This window comes from Equus asinus, chromosome 14 (assembly GCF_041296235.1).
Source record: "Equus asinus isolate D_3611 breed Donkey chromosome 14, EquAss-T2T_v2, whole genome shotgun sequence".
In the NCBI taxonomy this organism is placed as follows: domain Eukaryota; kingdom Metazoa; phylum Chordata; class Mammalia; order Perissodactyla; family Equidae; genus Equus; species Equus asinus.
This window is the reverse complement of record NC_091803.1, coordinates 35,515,160-35,536,523: the sequence shown is the minus strand read 5'-3', so window position 1 is coordinate 35,536,523 and position 21,364 is coordinate 35,515,160. Positions and strand designations below refer to the sequence as shown.

The window sequence follows — 21,364 nt, the reverse complement described above, 5'->3', positions numbered from 1 at the left end:
AGAGGGGAAGGGGGGTGGGGGTGGGCATAAGGGGGAAAGGGGCATATTTATATGGTGATTGACAAATAATAATGCAAAACTAAAATTTCACAACGTTATAAACTATTTTGACCTCAATCAAAAAAAAAGTGACTCCACTCAAATTTCATATCAACCATTTCTTTCAAGAAAAATTTAAAAATTGAACACAACTTTGCTTCCAAGCCCAATGGGAAATAGAGAAAGTTAAGTGCCGTAAACTTACTTCCTATAGAGTTCCTGGCAGCACTCTACTGTGGTGTTGCAGATGAGCTCCTTCATCCAGGTCTTCCATTGTTCGATTCGATGCTTCTGAAATATGGCCTTCGGGTACTGCAGAGCTACGGTTGCATAGTGATGCAGCTGTTCCAGACAGCCTCGGAGCACTGAGCGCCTCTGCTGCAGAAGAGCACCAACCTCCCCCTCCAGCTGCTCACACTGGCTAATCAAGTGGGCCTGGCCAGCATTCTGCAGAAAGGCTGTTGCTGGCACATAGCTTGGAGGACCTTTTGGTAAAAGATAAGTATTAATCATGGTGAAACCATTTCAGATCTGCAGTCATTGCAAGGAAGCACAAACGAGAATCCTACACATAAACACACAACTACAACACTCACATGCTCACATGTGTATCTAAAATAAGTCAACCCATACCAAGATCCATTTGTGTGCTGATCTCCTGAAGCAAGCTTGCGAGCTGTGTTGCTTCTAATTTATTGAATGCCGCCTGATAATGTGTTATCCACTGTTCAAACTCATTCAGCTTCACCTGGATTGCTTCCTGAACAGCCCGTTGCTGAGTCTGTAGTTGGGTGTGTTCAGAATACCTAATAGGGGGGAAAATTTTTTAAATCATTTACTGTTTTTTCTTCTATGTACTTTCATGACTCTGATTTTGCTCATACTGGAGCTGCTTGTTAAGTTCCTTTTCAATCTTGAGGGCACTACTCAAACATCCCTTACTTCTCTGGTTTATCCTGACGCCACAGTTACCTCAACTATACTCACAACATTTTAAACAAAACTCTACCACAGCTGCCAGGTTTTGAGTTATTCAAAGGTGAAAGACTGATGCTTGATGGATCTTTGCAGTCTCAGAGCCCCAGGCAGTGTTTGGCACATGCACATTCAAGTACCCTTTTCTGAGCACCTGCTCTGTGCAAGATTCACTGACTTCATCACTCTATTTAATGATTAAAAAACTCAGCAAAGTACGTGAAATAACTGTCGTTCTACAAAAGAATAAGGATTCAGATACAAACTACAGAGAGAAAAACAAAACTCATGTCTTCTGAATCCCAGTTCAGTGTTCTAACCACTATACCCATCTATCTCTCATTATTGCTCAAACATTTAAATCTAACAAAGCAGAAATTTAAGTGAATCCTTGTTTATTAACACTTTGAAACTGCAGTGCTTGGGAGAGCTTTAATCATTTATCTGACCTGCTCCAATAATTCTAAACCAAGTTGACAATGTCTAAACAAATATGAAAATTCTCCTTAATGGCATATATTTAGGAAAAAAGTGGTCACCACTGTTTTAAACCTGTGTTGCAGAGTGTGAGAAGGATGATCCACTCCTTCAGCTCCTTCTAGAAACTCTATTTCTTCCAGCAGTTTGCCTTGCAGTTTTTCCACATCTGTCAGTTGCTCTTGCAAGCTCAGGTATTCATCTAAGCTGCTGTCCAGCTTGGGAAGCACAACCAGCATCTCATCCCTATTCTTAAACCAGTTCACCTGTAAAAAGACACTATGTTTAGGAAGATTCCTACAGGGCCAACTGTGAGATATGATATCTGTCAGAAGGATCATGTGAGAAGGACATCTTACACATATTATTCTATTTAAGTCTCAACCAAACCATGAGGGGGTGATGGCATCACCCATGTTTTACAAAGATAACTAATGCATTCAATTTTCACTCAATTCCACAAGACCATGCAGTCACCACCATGCTACACAAAACAAGATTAGCAGCACTAGGGCTACGAGGATATTAAAATCAACACTGAGGGAGGCTAGCCAATTAAATGACACTTAAAATGGTCATTGATAAACACAAATCAACCTATTAAAATGGCACAATTTCTTTTAAATCATAACTGACCTCCTATGAATCATATACATGGCTATGTATGTCTTTGTATGGAAGCATTTCCTAATAAAAGACGACATCAAATTGCCCTATTGCACTGCTGTTTCAATATTATACATTACAGTCTAGCAAAAAAAATCTAGAAAAACAGTTTCACTCAACTTTTTTATGGACATGTAACTCTATTAACAGAAAGATGAGGATGACTTATGATCATTGGCTTCACCTTAATTTCAGCTACTCTGGAAGAAAAGAGGCTGCGGGTGATCTCTCGCTCCATCTCTCTCTTGCTCTGCTTGCTCTCCGCCTGCTGGCCACCTCCACCGTAGACGGCACCAGCAAACCCAGCCTCGCCCCCAGCTGTCCAGTCCACCAGCGGGTCGTACACAAAGGCCTCCAGCAACGTCAGCAGAGTCTCTCTGCCACGCCGCATAATATGTAGAACCTGTTTCCAGAAGAGTTTTAGTTTAAGTTTTGCCACAAATTCTCTCATTAAAATGTATTTTTCATCCCAGGATTTGTTCCTGTAACAGGCACACTAGGAGGTGTAAAAGAACACAGCATACCTGCTCACATGAAAGCCTGAAAACACCTTCCACTCCAGTCACACCAAGTGCCGTTTCAATGTTCTGTGTCATTCGAAAAGGTACTTTCTCAGGAACTCTAAGGCTTTTACCTTGAAAACACAAATCATTATATTTTTTGTCCTTCCACTAAAAAAGATCTGACCCTCATATAAGAAGTCCACTTCGATTTTACCTTTTTCAAAGCAAACATTGTAATCAATGTGAACAACCTCTCCCGTCGTCATATCTATGAGAACATTATCCAGATGTCTATCTCCAAGGCCAATGATGTATCCGACCATAGACATGACTGCAGTAGATCTGGCATAGGACTAAAGAAGAGAGGGTGGGGGGACAAGTTAAACACCGTTAGCAAATTTCCTTCCAACACGGACTTGATCCTCTAAAATTTACAGACTTTCAGAATCCCACTCCCTTATTTCTAAATAAATAGCTGGCATTCCTCAGGGCTGCTTCATATCTTCACAGGGGCTCTGCACTAAGCAGCTGCATACAACACCATGGTCCTCCATTGGTCCTAGTCATTATCAGGATGCTGGATTCAAAAAACAAAACAACTATTCTTCAGTCTCCCTAGTTTTTCCCTTCCTAAAGTTTTTATCCTCCTTTTCACTTTATCCATAATGCCCCCTATTCTGCCCTCACACAGTCATGGCCATGCCTTATAAAAGCAAGTGTAACATAAGCTTCAAATATAGGCCTCAAACTCCCAAGTCTGGAGGGAGACGGGGGGAATATGAGGAGGGTGCACAAGACAGACAAGACAGGAAGCAGGCAAAGAAACAATAATGTGGACTACAGTCCAAAGCAGAAACCGTACCTGCGTGACTCTCCACCACTCATCAGGTGTGGTGCAAGACGACCAAAGCTCTTTAGCGAGGAGATTTGGGGGTGTGGCCTCCATTAACTCCTCTAGCACTGCCTTCATGACATGAAGAGGCCAGTCTCGTCGGGACACATCCAGACTAAGCCCAACTGCTTTCAAAGCTGGGCCAATTTTACTATAATACAGTTCACTAGGACGGGGTACAATTCCAGGATTCTGAGGAGTTTGGTAGGAATCTTGGGCCTTTAAAAAACATTTTAAAGGAAAGGTCAACTTTACTCAAATAAAGAGTTCTTTGAATGTAAAGGAATATTTTAAAAAACTGATTTTTTACTGGCATTCTCCACCTATCGAGCCATGCACCAAATAGCCGATTCTTCTGGACTATTCATCTTTCTTATGATTTACCTACCTTTCTCTTAATTAGGTATTACTAGTTTATTGAAAACTTGGCCTACCGTTATATTTTCCTCAGGTTCCATTCAAACTCAATATCCAAGTCACGTTCTTCTTTGTAAAATATCATTCTGTCTAAGATTTATCATTGCTTTATGCACATACTTCACTCTTCACTGATGCAACCGAATCATCAGTAGAAAATTAACAGTAGATCTTTAGACAGCCCTTCTCTAATTCTCATCTCTAGTTTACCCTTCAATACTTGTTCTGCAGTCTCCTAGTCCTGCTTTTAAAACTTGACTCCTTTCAAACTCTTGCTCCTTCCCATACTTCCTATATTCCTAATTAGAATAATCTTCTTTGGCTAGATGGAGAATACTCACGTGGAGACTGTATAAAATTTATCTTTATATCCACAGCACTTGGTACTGTTCCCAGCATATACTAAGCACTCACATACTTAGCTAAAATGAATTCTAAGTTAAATTCCTGGTGTAAATCAAAGTACAAATTTCACGGATACAAAATAGGATGCCACAGCGGTTAACTCTAAATATAACATTTATTTATATACTTAATTTAAAAGAACCTGGGTTTCAAAGCTGTCTCTTATTTACACAAATGTAATTTAAAAGACCCTTAGTGGGCTGGCCCTGTGGCCGAGTGGTTAAGTTCGCGCTCCATTTCGGCAGCCCAGGGTTTCACCAGTTCAGATCCTGGGCGCAGACATGGCACCGCTCGTCAGGTCATGGTGAGGCAGCGTCCCACATAGCACGACCAGAAGCACTCACAACTAGAATATACAACTATGTACTGGGGGGCTTTGGGGAGAAGAAGAAGAGAGAAGGAAAAAAAAAACAGAAGAAGATTGGCAACAGATGTTAGCTCAGGTGCCAATCTTTAAAAAAATAAAAATAAAAATAAAAATAAATAAATAAAAGGCCCCTAGTAAGCCCAATAAAAAACATTAAGAGGTGAAGTATCAAGTTACTTAGTGATTAACAACCACACTACCACCCTACTCATCTCCCTCCCTGTACTTGTGCAGAATAAGATTAGCTGTCATCATTTCTGCCTCATAAAACTTTTTTTATAGAATATGCCTCAAAAACACTTTCCTAGACACCTCAAGCCTATTTCTTCTTTAACACTTATAAACTTACAAACACGCTCAAGGCAATAAGCTCATAAATGTTTCACATAGAATAGAATACTTTTATATATGTGTTTACGCACATTCACATAAAAGTACAGGTATATTTAAATTTTAACCAACCTTCTGTGCTTGTAAGGCAGCTTCTCGTTGTTGCCATCGTTTGTAAAGACCAAATAAGGGGGTGGCTCCATCCACCCACTGGATTAGTCCTGATCGTGTACCTAGTGGTGTTACAGAATAGTGCCGAGCGTGGAAACGAGGTGTTTCCTGGCGATTGATTGTAGCAAACATGGTGTTCACAATAGACAGGAACTGCATTATCCTCTCATCCAGATGCAAATCCTCCAACCCTGCAGAACCAGAGTTAAAGTAGCCAGAGTCGGTAACTAATGGAGTGACCGTGATGGGATGGGGCTGGGAATGTACCGACTTTTCGTATCCTTCTCAATTAGCAACAGCAGTCAAGAACTGATAGCCAAAAAGGCACAGTGACAGCATTAGAGAACATTCTGTTCAGTTGCAAGATGCGCGATACTAGCTTTACTAGCTATACCTCAGTTGTTCTGCTCATACAAGTTCACAAGCAAAGGGTGGCGGGGTGGAAATCTCACTACACAGTCTCCAATCACTTGCATTCAAAATCGCGTAAGATACAGGATACTCCCAGCTTTTATGACACATAGAAATTCACCCAAAACAATCCTGTACTACCACACACACAAGGCAGTAACAATCAAACTAATGCTCTTCTTTTAACTCTCACCTTTGAAAAGATAAGGGTAGCTCTTCCCATCTGATCCTAGAAAGAGAAGCTTCTTTGGCTTGGTTTTCGTAGGTAAGATTGTGATGGTTCCTCCCACACTGTGGATTGTGACAGTGTCTCTGGCTGAGACTTCTCCAGGAAGAGCAATTTCAGTGTTAGTCATGGCAGCCAGCCATGGGCTGATTTCTTCAAGACGCAAGATGTAACTTGCACGTTTCTGTGCTCTCTGTTGCAAACTCAGCATTATCTATATTTACAAGATGGGAAAAACAAGTTTACATTATCATTACAACACTTATTTTCTTCCACATTCAATGTGATATAAAAGTAATATTAAAATCCCAAATACAAATACCTCTTGTTCTAGTTCCTACACTGAATTTGATGTTATATATCCAGGTCATCCCGGGAGGGGAAACACTGTTGTGTTGATATGCTCTAGGTAATTTCTACTTCGTTCAGATCCCTCCCTCTTCCTGTCCAAACAAGCAATGAAATCACACAGGTGGAAGGAAATCACTGCTGTAATCACAAAAGTCGGGGCTTATAGACTGATTCTCCACTGTTAAGCTATGTCTGATCAATGCCAAAACAAATCACTTCATTCCCTTCAACAGAGCAAAAGACACAGCCAGCTGTTGAATGACAGGCAGACATACCCTTGGGAAGCCACTTGAAAACCTGGCAACAATTCATCACTCTGACCACTTGAAGTATGCAGAAAAACACACAATCCCTTCTAAATAACTCACAGGGAGAGGATCACATGCATAGCTGTGTCCTTGCCTGTAGCTAACTCAGTAATCTGCACCTGAATTAATGAACTCCGGGCTCTGCACTCGTGTGAAAAACTTTTTAATCAATCCTTAGAGCAAGCTTTGTTCAGAAAAGGAAAAAGGTAACTGGAAACACCCCAAGTATCCACTGACAGGACAACGGATAAACTGTGGTGTTTTCCCATAATAGATCGATGTGCAGCTATACACAAAACATGGATGAATCATGAAAAAAAGCCTGAGGCTGATCCATCAATAACGGAAGTAGTAAACACAGACATGCACACACAACATGATCCTATTTACATGAAGTTAAAAAACAAGCAGAAACGAAACAAGAGATCATTTAGAAAGCTATCAGTAAACAAAAACTATTTTTCAAAAAGTAGGTAATGATTAACTCAAAATTCAGAACAGTGCTTGTGGACTTTTCAAAAGTTTTACTTCTTCAGCTAATTCTATTTTTTTTTTTTTAGCTGCACTACAGATAAAGAGGAAGGGAGACATACGTATTCATTTTAATTTTTTTTTTTAAGATTGGCACCTGAGCTAACAACTGTTGCCAATCTTCTTTTTTTCTTCTACTTGTCAGTGCCTCTGGTTGCGCTAATTTTTTAAATTATTCTTTAAAATATACACTATCATCACAAAAATTTTTCTCTATGGCTTATTCATACACACACACAACACGCCCCCCCCTCCAAACACGGGTTTTAAAAAGTACTCCTATCTCCTCTTCTGTGCTTCTTAGTCGATTTACTGAGAAAGAGACAAAGAAGCCAGAAACTACTGCTGGAACGCAAGGGGAAAGGTCCCAGCTAGGCGCCACATCACAAACCCCGCCCCTCCACATTAGTGTTCTTGTCTTGTGCTTCCAGCTGCTTCCACTGAATTTAGCTGTTTGCATTTATAGTTAAAGTTGGGTGTACTTTTTCTCTCTGCACCGTATCTTTTAATAGTTTTCTCATTACTAAAGTTAAGTAAGGTAATCAGTTAGGAACAATAAAGGTAAAGGATAGAGAAAAAAGGGATAAGGAAAAGCAAGAAAAAGCTATAGGTAATAAATATGCGCAACCAACTAATGGTGCCATTACTATAAAAATAAAAACCAAAGAAAACATAGCACTAAGGAGACCAGAACATAAAAGATAAGGATTCTCAAATATTTAAATACACTGAACATCCCCAAACAGTCTATGCAGAATTGAAGGCAAAATACTTACTTATAAAACTAATGATGTTATATGTGACTATACTGTCTGATAGATAATTTGAACACCCCCCCCAAGAAAAACTATATAGGCACAACAGTAAATTTCCTAATCTTTTACAAGAAGAACACAGCAGGCAATCAGTATTTAGCTCAAGGCCAGAGCCTCTTCCTTGGCTAATTTCTTACAATACATTCCGCCTAGTGTGAACCCTCTAGAGATGAAAATTTGCCACCCTAGGCCCACTCGTCCCCAGATACTCAAAATGAAGAAAAACACTTTTCTCTAGGTTCCTTATGAGCAACTGGTCATAGGCCACCTTCCATAGGCTTACAAAGTCTTCTCTAATGTTCCAAGTAAGGCAAGTCCCCTTATTTAATCCCATGGGGAATTTCCCATTTTAGAAGCATTTTTGAGATTTTCTGTACCTCTTTAAACGGAATCCAGCTGCTTCCAGGCTTTGCGGGGTTTGATGGTGTCTTCAGTTTTTCTAGGGCATTCTCAATTGCATCACCATAGTTATCCTGAAACCACTTTTCATGTGGCGTTTCCGCAGGGGCCGCCGTGATGCTCCGTACATGCTCCAAGGCAAACACAATGGGCTTCATCAAAGCCGTGTGCTTCTCCCGCATGATTGCAATTTTCTCTTCTCTGACCAGGAAGACAAAGAATTTTATACAAACTAGGAACAATTTAAATGTATCAAATGGAAGTAAACAGTATCAAAAAAGAAGTCAAAACATAGTAATAAATAGCGTTACAAATTATACTTTATAATAGCTTTACAAAATTTTCTAATAGCTTTACAAAAATAGCTTTATTTGTAAAGCTAATTGTAAAACTAGTTTTGTAAGAAAGAAGCAGTTTCTCCTTTCAACAAACAGGGATGGGAAAACTAGATATTCCCTTGCAAAAGAATGAAGCTGGATTCTTACCTTACACTAGATGCAAAAAATAACTCAAAATGGATCAAAAGACCATAACTTAGGAGCTAAGACTTTAAAACTCTTAGAAGAAAACAAGGGGAAAGGATTCTTGAGACTGGATTTGGCAATGATTTCTTGGATATGGCACAAAGCACAGGGAACAGAAGAAAAAAAGATAAATTTTTTTATAAGCAAAATTAAACATTTATGTGTATTAAAAGACACTATCAAGAGTGAAAAGACTGCACAAAATAAGAAAAAAATATTTTGCAAATCATATCTGATAAGGGATTAATATCCAGAATACACAGAGCTCCTAAAACTCAACAACAAAAAACAAACAAGCCAATTCAAAAATGGGCAAAGGATCTGAATAGACATTTCTCCAAAGGAGATATACAAATGATCAACACTGATCAACAGTCACATGAAAAGATGCTCAACATTATTAGTAATTACGGAAATGCAAATCAAAACTACGATGAGATATCATTGCACACCCATTAGGATGGCTACTATCAAAAGAACCAGAAAACAACAAATGTTGGTGAGGATGTGGAGAAACTGGAACACTTGTGCACTTTTGGTGGGAATGTAAAACGGTGTGGCCACTGTGGAAAAGAGTTCTGCAGTTCCTCTATACGTTAGACAGAGAACTACCACATGACCCAGCACATCCACTGGATCACACACAATACCTAAAAGTGGGGACTCAGGGACTCGTACACCAATGTTCACAGAAGCACCGGTTACAAGAGCCAAAAGGCAGGAGCAACCCAAGTGTCCAGTGACAGATGAGGACATAAAATAAAGTGTGGTACATCCCTACAATTGATGTTATTCAGCCATAAAAAGTGAAAGAAAGTCTGCTACATGCTGTAATATGGATGAACCATCAAAACATCATGCCTAGTGAAGTAAACCAGACACAAAAGGAGAAATACTGTATGATTCCACTTATGTGAGGTACTTAAGAGAGGAGAATGGCGGTAACCAGGGGCTGAGGTTGGCGGAAAGGGGAAGTATTGTTTAACGGGCAGAGAGCTTTTGTTTGGGATGATAAGTTCCGGAAAGTGACAATGATGATGGTGGCACAACACTGTGAATGAACTTAATATAACTGAATCAGACAGTTAAAATTGGTTAAAATGGCAAATTTTGTTATGCATATTTTACATTAAAAAAAAGAGGCAGCTTCACTGTCTGAGTAAAAGTGTATGGAAACATACTTGCGTAAGGTGTTGTTGTTCTGGACTCTCTTCACCTCGTCTTCCAGCTGCTGAATCCGTCTCAGGACGTACATGTGCTGCTGTAACAGAACTCCCAGCCAGAGCTCATCCCAGAGAACAGTGACCCTGCGCAGCTCAGCCACAAGCATCTGAACCTGCACACACGGCACATCCAAATGCGCTCATCTACAAGACTACACACAGCACAGCTCTGCACACGCTGGAAACTGCTACTAAATGTGTGCATCTTTTGTTCAGTATCTAGAGAACCCTGCTTAGTGATTCTGCCCATCAATACAGATCTATAACACCAATTTTCATTATTCTAAAAGCTTTGTTTGGCAAATATTATTTCCATAACAGTTTTTATGGGTTTTGTTTATAGGTTGGGATTGTTGGGGTGTTTTGGGGGGCTTATAATAAAAACTGTTTACAAACGTATGAGCTGGGCTTTTTGTACCTGTAACACCATAGTTGGGTTTGCAGAGGACAGCTTATCCACAATTTTGCTGTAGCAATCCTGCATCATGGCTTGGTCTTCATTTAAGCCACTTTTAAGTTCATCCTTATTGCTATCTTGAGAAGCAGGGGGACTTCCTCCCTCACATTCAGAAACTAGCAATTCTTCTCCTTGAATATTGCCAAGTAAAGTTGGAATTGCAGAGGAAAACTTATTTCCTATAATGAAATGGGAGAATAAGGTATACTTTGGATGTTTCTTCCGTGTGCATATGTTGAGTTAGGGAAAACATCGATAATCTCTTTGACTCCAAAGCATTCATTTAACTAACTGGCCTTCTGTGTATTAAATTGACCAAAGATCATAGATATTCTGTCTTTTTAACAGCTGAGCTTTTATATTAATATGATAAGCTAACAGAAGACAAATGGGGGAAAAGATACTAATTGAGTCTCAAGAAATAAAGTGCTCTCCCAGCCACAGTCCAGAACTTGGTTTCCATCTTTATCTGCCAGTCACTCGGCTCAGTGAACCTGAGAGAGCAACTCCGTTTCTCCAAGCCTTGCTGTGTCACTGTGAGACTGAAGATAATGTGTACAGCAGACGTCCTAGTGCCAGACACATAGTAATTACTCTCAGTCAATGGTCATTGTTCTTACTGAAAAGATTACAGACTCTATCAACTCTGGAACATAAAGCTCAAAAAAACTTACCTAACAAATATCATTTGCAAAATAATTTATACTTAAAGTAGCAGTACTTGAACATTCCATACCTGAAGCTTGCGATTCACTACTAAGTGATATGGTCCCCACTATTGCAGGATACAGTATGAGATGTGGGGAATCTTGAGCCACACGGCAGAGAAGGTTACAAATACTTTGGCGCACGTACACTTCAGGGTGGTTTAAGCGTGAGAAAAGCTGTGGAATAATTCCTTCAGGATAAGAAGAAAGAAAAATACTTTAAAGTTATTAAAAACTGTCAACATCGTGGATGCAAAAGGATAAAACCTGGTATGTGTCAGCATCAGTTCTAAGGGCCTCAAATTTCTCCCTGTGATAACAAAGAACCATACACAATAGTTCCTCATCTGTCAGGGTTAGGGAACAGAGCTATAATCAAAGTCCAGAGCAACCCAAACATGTTCTAGAGAAATGTATTTTCTGCGAATACCTATAAAAGGCAGAGACAATTTTTACAAAGAGTATAAGAAATTTTTTGAAACTTATTTTTACCACTCTCTCCAAAATTTATTTTGTATATATAAGCCTTCTGCTTCTCAGCCTTCCACTTCTCTGAAAGGTGAGAGGGAAGTGATGTAACAGCAGTCCAGGGTGCCCCAAGAACTAATGTAGCAATTCTGTAACACACTCAAGTAATAAACATAAAGCAGTCTGCTTTTTCACTGTCTTGTCTTTACCCAGAAATAATTTTTCCTGAAACACTTTATTTAGACCATCACCTCTCCAGGGAGCAGTGGGTGTTGTCTCCAAGCCGTGTTCCAGATACTGCCGAAGCTCGCCGGCATGCTTCACGAGCAGCCTGAGCAGTCGCAATGTGGCCATCACAATCACGTCATCAGTGCTCTGCTCCGCTCTGTGACTCAAATGCAGCCTTGGGTCATCTTCATCCAAAGGAATCTAAGAGCCAAAGACAAACAGAAAAAATAAGAAAACAAGTCAGAATACCGTTTTCGTCTACTAGGAAAGACATTTCAAGTAAGCTTTCCTAAAACACGACACTGTGCTACCTACCTGACCAGCATTGAGTTTAAGGAAAGTAAAATATGCACTGCAAGACAGCTTGTACAGGCTGAAGATTCTGTCTACAACTTTCCTCCACACTTTAATAACTCCTTCTGTTGCACTTTCGTCAAGTTCTGAAAGCCATGGGCAGCTTGATATTAACTGACGCCAGATAACATCGACCATGTCATCTTCCTCATTATCTTCACTTTCTGTTATCTGAAGCGTTATGTCTTCATCCTGAAGAAAAATTGTGCATAAAAGGCTATTATTTTCTCTTAACATAAACTGAAAAGGGAGAAATGTACATGATTTTCCTGTCATATAAAAGACTTTTCTCATTTATGAAAGACCAAATTACTTCATACGTAGCGTTATACATGCTAAATCAATGCCAATATGCTTCTCTTTATGATATCTTTACTAACGTAGCTAATGAAGAAGAATAGAAGCACTTAACGCAGATGAAGGACTTTCATTTTTGGACTTTAAATGCTTCTAAGTCACAATATAATAATCTGCCTGGAGAAAATTAAACATAATCTGTTCAAAAGTCTGAGGCTGAACATACAGTACAGTCCTGTACATGACACAACACCAGCTTGGGCAGACACTGAAATGCGCTGAAGTCCAGAGCAAGAACTGAATCAACACAGCTTAGCTCAGCAAAGAGAACTCAAACCTTTAAGTCCGCAACAAATACTTAACAGTTACAACATTCCAGAATTTGAGAGGGAAGGGAGTAAATCCTATAGAGCATCTAACCCATTGGTTTTCAACGCTGGCTATATTATTAGAATCACCATGTGAGCTTAAACACACACAGACAGACACACAAACACAGACAGACAGACAGACGCGTGCGCGCACGCGTAAACACACACACACACACACACACACTCCACCCAGAATATCTAGGGTGGAACTCAGGGAGTGGCATATTTTAAAAGCTCCCAAGCTAGTGTTAAGAACCTAATTTCTGATCAAAAGAGCAATTAAAAGAGAAATCTACTTTAAATAAAATGAACTTCACCTTTTTTAAGAGGGCTATAAGGAAATGACAATTTCTCAAGAAATTACATTCTTCTTAGAAAGATATTCTAATTCACTTCCATCTTAAAAATCAGAGTTTTTATTTGAAACAATATTTAATCAAGTACATGTGAACAGCTTCCTCAAAATCAATGAATGAGGACAGTGATCTTGACACTATTTCCCCCAAACGCTGCACCACGTTTTCCTTGCCTGAATTCCTGCTGGCCGACACACAGCCTGACCAAGAATACCATAGACTCTCTCTTTTTCTTCTTCAGTCACAGTGTCTGGAAGCAGATTTTGAACTTCAGATTTTTCTCTGGGCAGGAGACGAACACCTTCTCCCTGACTGTAAAAATAAACAAGTCATCAGCATTTTAGCTACCTTTACCATACCAGCAGACATTTTAAATCACTATTTTGCAATGCGTTAAATAAACACATTTCAACATACATACCTGGCATTGTCAACAACCTTTCTGCCCCACCTGTAAGCCCAACTAGCCAACGCTGCCCAAGATTTGGCTACTTCAGGTGCCTGTACTGAAGACAGATGATACAACTGTCCCAGAATAAAGTCAGGTTCTCCAACTCCAATATGCACTGCATGGCAGAGAAAAAATAATGAAAGAACTCAGCAATGTCACATTCATCAATTTCTAACAGCACTCTCATTAACATTTCAGGATTTTACTACTTGCAAACAATCATTAAGTTCCATAATATTACAGTACAGAACTTGATGAAGCACATGTTTGTCCTATGCTTTTCTAAAAGGCTACTAAGTTGAAATGAATTGCTCAACTTCTCAAGTCGGCTGAAAGTATCACCCTGTAAAACGCATCAATGTCCTTCACGACACTGTGTGGGAGAAGGTCTCGCATTCTGGATTTGAATGGCTATTTCCCTTATGATTAGATTCAGCTTAGATTTTCTGGCAAAATTAGTACATAGGTGATGAGTATACAACCCCATTCAATCAGAGATTCACAAGGTTAATATCTCTATTCCCAGTTTAACAGTGAAGAAACCGTCTGCTACAGTGCCAACTGCCAATAGGAAGATTTATACTATCACAAGACACATGCCCTATGAATATCAGGACCCTACAATACATACAATAGAGTTATTTTATAAGACCAATGTAAGTAATTAAAATCCTAGGCTTCACAACAACAAAATAAAGGTATACTCTCATGTTTTAGCAAAGAGGTTAATCATCTCCCAATCTGTGAAAACTGGACAAGGGTGCCTACCATAATAGGCACTCAAACACTGAATGAATTAACTACCCTATTTATCGGGTACCATTCTGTTACTAGCACCAGTGTTAGGAAGTGAAACTTGAATCTTTCTGTAGTTTCTGTGCTCCACTAGTCAAGGGGACCACAGGCTACTATTTTGTATCATTGTTGCTCCTTCTGGTGTGAGATGGAATTTTAGATATTGGGGCCAGGATCTGGAACAACATCTAAGACCATAACAGCACCACGAATTAGGAAGGTGGGAAGTATGGCCAGGAAGAAGAGTGGCATTGGACACTACAGAAATGTGTTTTAGGGGCCTGCCCGGTGGTGCAGCGGTTAAGTTTGCATGTTCCATTCTGGCGGCTCGGGGTTCACTGGTTTGGATTTCGGGTGTGGACCTACGCACTGCTTGTCAAGCCATGCTGTGGCAGGCATCCCACATATAAAGTAGAGGAAAATGGACACAGATGTTAGCTCAGGGCCAGTCTGTCTTAGCAAAAAAAAAAAGAAAATAAGAGGATTGGCAAATGTTAGCTCTGGGCTAATCTTCCTCACAAAAAAAAAAAAAAAAAGAAAAGAAATAATGCTTTAGCCACTTCCAGGCAATATAATATGCTACATTTCCATAGAGACACTTTTTGTGGCAAACTATAGCCAGCATAATATCGTAAACTTTAAAAGAGGGGGAAAAAACCACTTCTAAAATTAATATTTTAAAGCTATCAAAGAAAGAAACCCTACCTGTAGATTCACTCTCGATCCGAGGATACTCTTCTTCCATAGCATTAACAGATGGCAGTTCTATTAAAGTGAGTATGTTTTTTGACAAAGTAGAAAGACTTGTGAAGTTCTGCTGTTGCTGAGCTCTGTAAACCTGTTTCAGCTGCCCTGAAATTTCTTTCCATTCTGCCTGGATCCATTTAGCCAGTGTCAAAATTGACTTGGCAACTGCATATTCAGCTTTGGCAGACTTGCAGAAAGATATGGCACAAGAACTCAACATTTCCATTGCGTGTGTTGACTGGCCTATAGAAAACCAAAATACCAGCCCTTAGAAAAGCCTTAAAAGCAAATGATGGATATTTTTGGGGGGTAAAATAATGAATTTTTAAAAACATGTAAATTCAGTGCTAATCAATGCTGTCTACAAACATCTCTTTAATTACTAAAATTACTTCTTTTAAAAGTACTAAATTATAGAGCTAAGTCAATTACACATAATTTATTATTCAGGACTCAAACGTTCTGCAACAGCTGAAAAAAAATCACCTTTTCTATTACTGCTTTACACCAACACAGTTAACATTCATACACGTGATTTTTATTATAGTCGTGTATTAACCATAATTCATTTCACTAACCTGCTGTATACAACAATTTGGTTTTTTCAATGTCAAGTTCAGGTCCCCATTTTTCGTCCACTTGACCTTGAGAGGAGAGCTTTTTAAAATGCTGGACTAAGTCCTGTGCAGTGGTGGTCTTTCCCAGCTGAACCTCACTACACTGTGCCAGCAGTCTTGTTGCAAGAGACACATTCCCGCGTTTTCTAGCAAATTTTGCTGCTGTTAGACCTAATTCCATGAGATGGCTTCTAATTGGAACTGTTTGTTCTGGAAAGAAGAAAACGTTTTATTAGTCTGATTGGTCCAGTCCCAGATTGCACGGAAACACAGCCAAAAAATTCTTCCCCAACTATTCCCTTCCCCACCCTCTCCCTAAATAAAGATAACTCATTTTTTCACCATCTTTAAATCCCCAGCAGCTAGCATAGTGCTTGGCATACAATAAACAATAAATGCTTGTTGAAATAAATGTATACAAAAGTAAAAATCAGTCACTATAAGAAATTAAGTTTTGAGTTTCTGCATCCTTTAAGGAAAGGGCCTAGGCCAAAGGGTGGGGAATGAGGGTAAGGCTGGACAGACCATCCTCCCTTCCCAAGGGAGTGCCCTCTGCCCTTCTGCCATGCCACTCTCCCCTGGTTTCCTCCTCCCTTCCTGAGTGAGTGCCCTCTGCCCTTCTGCCATGCCACTCTCCCATGGTTTCCTCCTCCCTTCCTGAGTGAGTGCCCTCTGCCCTTCTGCCATGCCACTCTCCCATGGTTTCCTCTTTCCTTCCTGAGTGAGTGCCCTCTGCCCTTCTGCCATGCCACTCTCTCCTGGTTTACTCCTACCTTTCTCGAGAATCCTTCTCAGTCTCCTTCTCATCCACTACCCATCCATTAAAACTGGTGTTCCTCAGGGTTGGTCCTAGGCTCTCTACTCTTCTCACTCTGCACTCTCTCCCTGGACAATATCATCTGCTCCTGTGGCTTCAATTACCATACAAATGCTGATGACTCTTGAATCTTTATCTCCAGCCCAGACCTGACACCTGAGTCTCACCTGCCTACCAGCCACCTACACTCAGGTATTTCAATGGCACTTTAACCTCTGTCAAGTGGAATCATTGTCCACCACCCTCCAAACCTTTTACTTCCTTCTCCTGTTTTCCCTTTCTCAAGGAAAGGCACACGATCAAGCTGCCTACCTGAGCAGGTAAGTGGCAGTCATCTTAGACTTTCAACCCTCATATCATATCTGCTTTCTCCTGTCCCTACTGCCACTACTTTGGTTACCTTTAGCAGGGACTTCACCCTAATTGGTCCCTTTGTCCCCAGTTGTCCTCTTCTAATCCATTTTCCAATCTGCAAGTGAAGTAATCTTACACGAAGGTAAATCTGAACAATTAACTTCCCTTTGATGGCTTCCCACTGCGCTTCTGACAAAGCCCCAACTCCTGGATTTGCCTGGCAAGACAGTGCTACCTTGCATTCCATTCCAATCTCAATCTGGCCCAGCTTCATCTCTTCCCACTCTCCCTCAGGCGAAATGAGTCATCTAAGAATTTTTCATTCTTTCCACTGGCCTTCTAACTAAATCATTCCGCCTTCTTTCTCATCTCTACCTCCCTCAGGTGTCAACTTAAACGTTACTTCCTTCCCAAGTCCTTTTCTGATTTCTAGGATTAAGTCAGTACCCATGTTGCATGTTGTTTTAGCGCCATGCATGTACACTTCCACTCAACACACCACAGTGCTGTCCCTTGTTTGACGTCGGTCTCTCTGCTAGACTCTAGGACCCTTGTGATCTTAGGAATGCAGAAAACAGGTTTGTCTTGTTCACCACTACATCCCAACTTCAAGCACAGTGTCCGGCACAAAGCACACACTTGATAAACACTTGCCAAATCAAGAAAGAAAAGTGAGGAGGAGTGGAGTTCTGTCTCCCAGTATTTCTGCTGGCTTACTGACTTGTGCTTCACAACTTTAAAACCTGTGCACTATGGGAAGCATGAGAAGGGAGATGATGACATTTGCAGCCCTTTTCTATGCCATGCTCTGTGTCAGTGCTTTTATATGCCTTGTCTCACCTCCAATAATCCTTAGAGGAGTCTCATGAGTGGGGCAATCCCCATAACTGACAAGGAAAGTGACTCAGAAGTCTAATGACTTGCCCTAAGGTCCCTCAACGTGCAAACGCTGGGCTAAGGTTCCAAGCCCAGGTCGGTTTGGCATTAAGAGTCCAGGTGAAGTCAGAGTTGCCAGTAATCACTCTGCAGTGCAAGGCCACATCCCAGCATTAGCTGACTTCAAATTTAATATCCTCTGAGTAATATTTAATTTACTCAGTAACCCCAGCTGCCACATTTTCGACTAAAATTCTACAGCATTCCAGCAACTTTTCAATTTTAGAGCAAAATAATATATCCTAACATCCCTTTAACATGACAGATAGTTCTTTCTTAAAAATGGAACTTAAACATAATTATTTATACAAATACTAATTCTCTTAACTATTCATTTGAAGCATTTAAAATTTAACATTCACAGTACATTATATCTGATTAAAAAAACTTGTATCTCGAACACATAAATAACTCTTACGACTTCATTAAAAACGGGTAAAAGATTTGAACAGACACTTTACAAAATAAGATACACAATGGCCACTACGCAAATGAAAAGATGCTCAACATCATTAATCATCAGCAAAAGGCAATAAAACCACAATGAGATACTACACACTCACTCCAGTGCCGGAAGGAACGTAAACGTACGACCACTTTATAAGAAACTGCCAGGCTGTTTTGCAAGTGAAACCATGTGACCCAACAGTTCCACTCCTGGGCATTTACTCCACAGAAACACAAACATATGTCCATACAAAGACTCGTACGTGAATTTCACAGCAGCTTTACAAATAAAAAATTCAAATATCAGTCAAAGGGTCAACAGATAAACAAACTGTGGTACATCCACACAATCATTTCTACTCAAAAATAGGAAGGATCGCACTACTGATATATGCAACATGGGTGAACCTAAAAATAACCTGCTGAGCAAGAGAAGCCAGACACAGACACACACAGCATCGTATCTTTCCATTTCCACAAAACTGCAGTAAAGACAAGTCTATTCTACAACGATAGAAAGCAAATCAGTGGTCGCCCAGAATGGGGCAGATGGGACAGACGACTGGGAAGAGGCATAAGAAAACCTTTCAGGGGCCAGCCTGGTGGTGCAGTGGTTAAGTTTGCACGTTCCGCTTCAGCAGCCCGGGGTTCGCCGGTTCAGATCCCGGGTGCGGACATGGCACCGCTTGGCAAGCCATGCTGCGGTAGGCATCCCACATAGAAAGTAGAGGAAGATGGGCACGGACGTTAGTTCAGGGCCAGTCTTCCTCAGCAAAAAGAGGAGGATTGGCAGCAGTTAGCTCAGGGCTAATCTTCCTCAAAAGAAAAAGAAAAGAAAACCTTTCGGGGCAAGATAAATGTTCTCTATCTTGATTTTATTGGTCACACAGGTGAAGACATGTCAAAACTCATCAAACTGTACGCTTAAAATGTGTAAATTATCTCTCAATAAAACTATTTTAAAAAACCAACCTAGTTACCTTTTATTTTCTCCAACAAGTGACTCTGGTACATGGTATACCTTAATGCCTGCATCCATGGCCTCACATCATGCTGCTTACATGAACGCAAAGCTTCACTGAAGAGTGGAATGAGACAGTCCTACCAGAGAAAAACCAAAACTATGTAACGTAAACAGGCTTCTATGTGTTTGTAGACTGAATTCAGATACATCCCCATAGGTCAGCTACTTCAGCTCGATTCCAGGTTTATCTACTAAACTCTCCCCTTCTCGTTATATCTTCTAATCCACAAGAGGAAAAGGCACTCTAAGAGAAAATCTTTGTTTTGCCAAAAAAAAAAAAAATCTTTCAGAATACTAAGTCCAATTTATGGATATACTTACCAACATAGTAGGCAAGTTTTTATAGAAAATAACCACAGCATATTTACTATAAAGCAGAAGCTAAATTACAGAAAAACAAAACTTCTGCTTTATAAACAGATTCTCAAAGATCATAATTCCCTTGGAAAGGGCCTATCTTTGGTTACACTTTATCCTATTTGGGAGGTGGAGAGGGTATCTTGTTTTAGTCAAATCTAAAATTTATATCATCTTTCCAGGGAAAATATATTTATATACACCAACCCCTTTCCTCATCCCACCAAAATTTTTAAATTAGCCATTCTTGACATTATATACCTTAGATTCTTCCATCTGCCTCACATATTTCTCAAGTGAAAATCCGCCTGAAAATGGCGTTTTAGATTTCTGGATTTACTAGCTTGTCCAACAAATGCTACAAATGCTATTTTAAAAACTCACAAACAATCTTTGTTCTACATTAATGTCTAGTGATGTTCAGAAGAATATCCTGGTAAAAATACACACATACACACCTCTGTTGAAAGTCTGTTAGAAACTGTATTTTCCAAAGCAGAAGAGCAATACAGCTGTAAGGTACTGAGAACGGGCAGAGACTGTGAAACTGTTAAAGTAGAAAGTCTCAGTGGTCCAACAGCTATGCGGGAGGTTTGCTTCAAGTACTTTACCACGTTTCTGAAACAAAATATTTACTGTTAATTAATAAATGAGGTTTTCAACTTGTAACCACTGAGTATCCCACTGAGTAGCAGTTTGTTAAGGTGCTGCCATGCTGGCTTCCAAAGCAGAGGAAGGCAGAGGCGCAGCCTGCTCTTCAGCAAATGACATAAGCAAGTCAAGGCATCAGCTCTGGGGAGAGTTCACATTTTATTTAGTTTCAGTCTCAGAATATACTGCAAGTGGCATTCACACATCATACTACTTCTACAGCTAAAATGAAGCTATCATGACTGGGGCTGCAGTGATGTGACAAGTGCCTCAGCCCAGCAGAGCACGCGTATCAACCCCACGGCACACCTAAGGCACCCTGACCTCCCCAGCACTGAGCTTACTCGGTTATAGACTGCCACTTCTGCTCCTGTTCCACATGGTCCAAAGCAGTTGCCAAGCAAACAGAACTTCTCAACAGCTGCACTTCAATGGACTTCTGAAGTTCCCTTGGATCGGGACTTAACATGTTAGGAAGAAGTTTTTTCATATCTACAGAAGTTAAATTTAAAAATTAAATAAATCCATTAAGTTAATTTGATTTTAATGCACAAGAGTGATACGATATTTTGCCAGCATTAAAAAATAATCACCAATGAAGACCTCCTTTCATATTTATATTCAGCCAGAAGACTATGATTAAGCATTTCTGATAATATAAAATTTATACTGCACATAAAATTATATCTCAGACCCCAAAAATCAGTTGATTACAAAGGCTCAAAGATCACTAAGTCATCTACTATTTAAAAGGTCAAATCTAGACCTACTTGGGCAAATCTTACCGAATTTCGAATATCAATGCTAACATACAGAACACTCAAATACTAACTTTAGTGAAATATTTTACAAAACGTTCCAGTTGTGATAAAGAACTTAATTAATGAAAAACATCAAGTC

General features: G+C 39.9%; 1 protein-coding gene across 5 annotated transcripts in view; it reads right to left on the bottom strand.

Annotated features, from left to right (window-relative positions):
- SMG1 (SMG1 nonsense mediated mRNA decay associated PI3K related kinase) overlaps nucleotides 1–21,364 on the bottom strand; it is a 93,677-nt gene that overhangs the window by 18,863 nt on the left and 53,450 nt on the right. For all 5 annotated transcript variants that reach the window (XM_044746791.2, XM_044746792.2, XM_070484863.1 and 2 more), the window contains 22 exons: nucleotides 20,809–20,956; nucleotides 20,272–20,431; nucleotides 19,413–19,533; nucleotides 15,840–16,088; nucleotides 15,220–15,504; nucleotides 13,690–13,834; nucleotides 13,442–13,580; nucleotides 12,206–12,436; nucleotides 11,914–12,091; nucleotides 11,224–11,385; nucleotides 10,449–10,666; nucleotides 9,989–10,143; nucleotides 8,262–8,484; nucleotides 5,847–6,093; nucleotides 5,204–5,433; nucleotides 3,523–3,771; nucleotides 2,875–3,013; nucleotides 2,682–2,791; nucleotides 2,342–2,560; nucleotides 1,567–1,757; nucleotides 673–845; nucleotides 245–524 (listed from right to left, as the gene is read on the bottom strand). In XM_044746791.2, coding sequence (XP_044602726.1) covers nucleotides 245–524; nucleotides 673–845; nucleotides 1,567–1,757; nucleotides 2,342–2,560; nucleotides 2,682–2,791; nucleotides 2,875–3,013; nucleotides 3,523–3,771; nucleotides 5,204–5,433; nucleotides 5,847–6,093; nucleotides 8,262–8,484; nucleotides 9,989–10,143; nucleotides 10,449–10,666; nucleotides 11,224–11,385; nucleotides 11,914–12,091; nucleotides 12,206–12,436; nucleotides 13,442–13,580; nucleotides 13,690–13,834; nucleotides 15,220–15,504; nucleotides 15,840–16,088; nucleotides 19,413–19,533; nucleotides 20,272–20,431; nucleotides 20,809–20,956 — 4,252 coding nt within the window. The remainder of the gene's footprint in view (nucleotides 1–244; nucleotides 525–672; nucleotides 846–1,566; nucleotides 1,758–2,341; nucleotides 2,561–2,681; nucleotides 2,792–2,874; nucleotides 3,014–3,522; nucleotides 3,772–5,203; nucleotides 5,434–5,846; nucleotides 6,094–8,261; nucleotides 8,485–9,988; nucleotides 10,144–10,448; nucleotides 10,667–11,223; nucleotides 11,386–11,913; nucleotides 12,092–12,205; nucleotides 12,437–13,441; nucleotides 13,581–13,689; nucleotides 13,835–15,219; nucleotides 15,505–15,839; nucleotides 16,089–19,412; nucleotides 19,534–20,271; nucleotides 20,432–20,808; nucleotides 20,957–21,364) is intronic.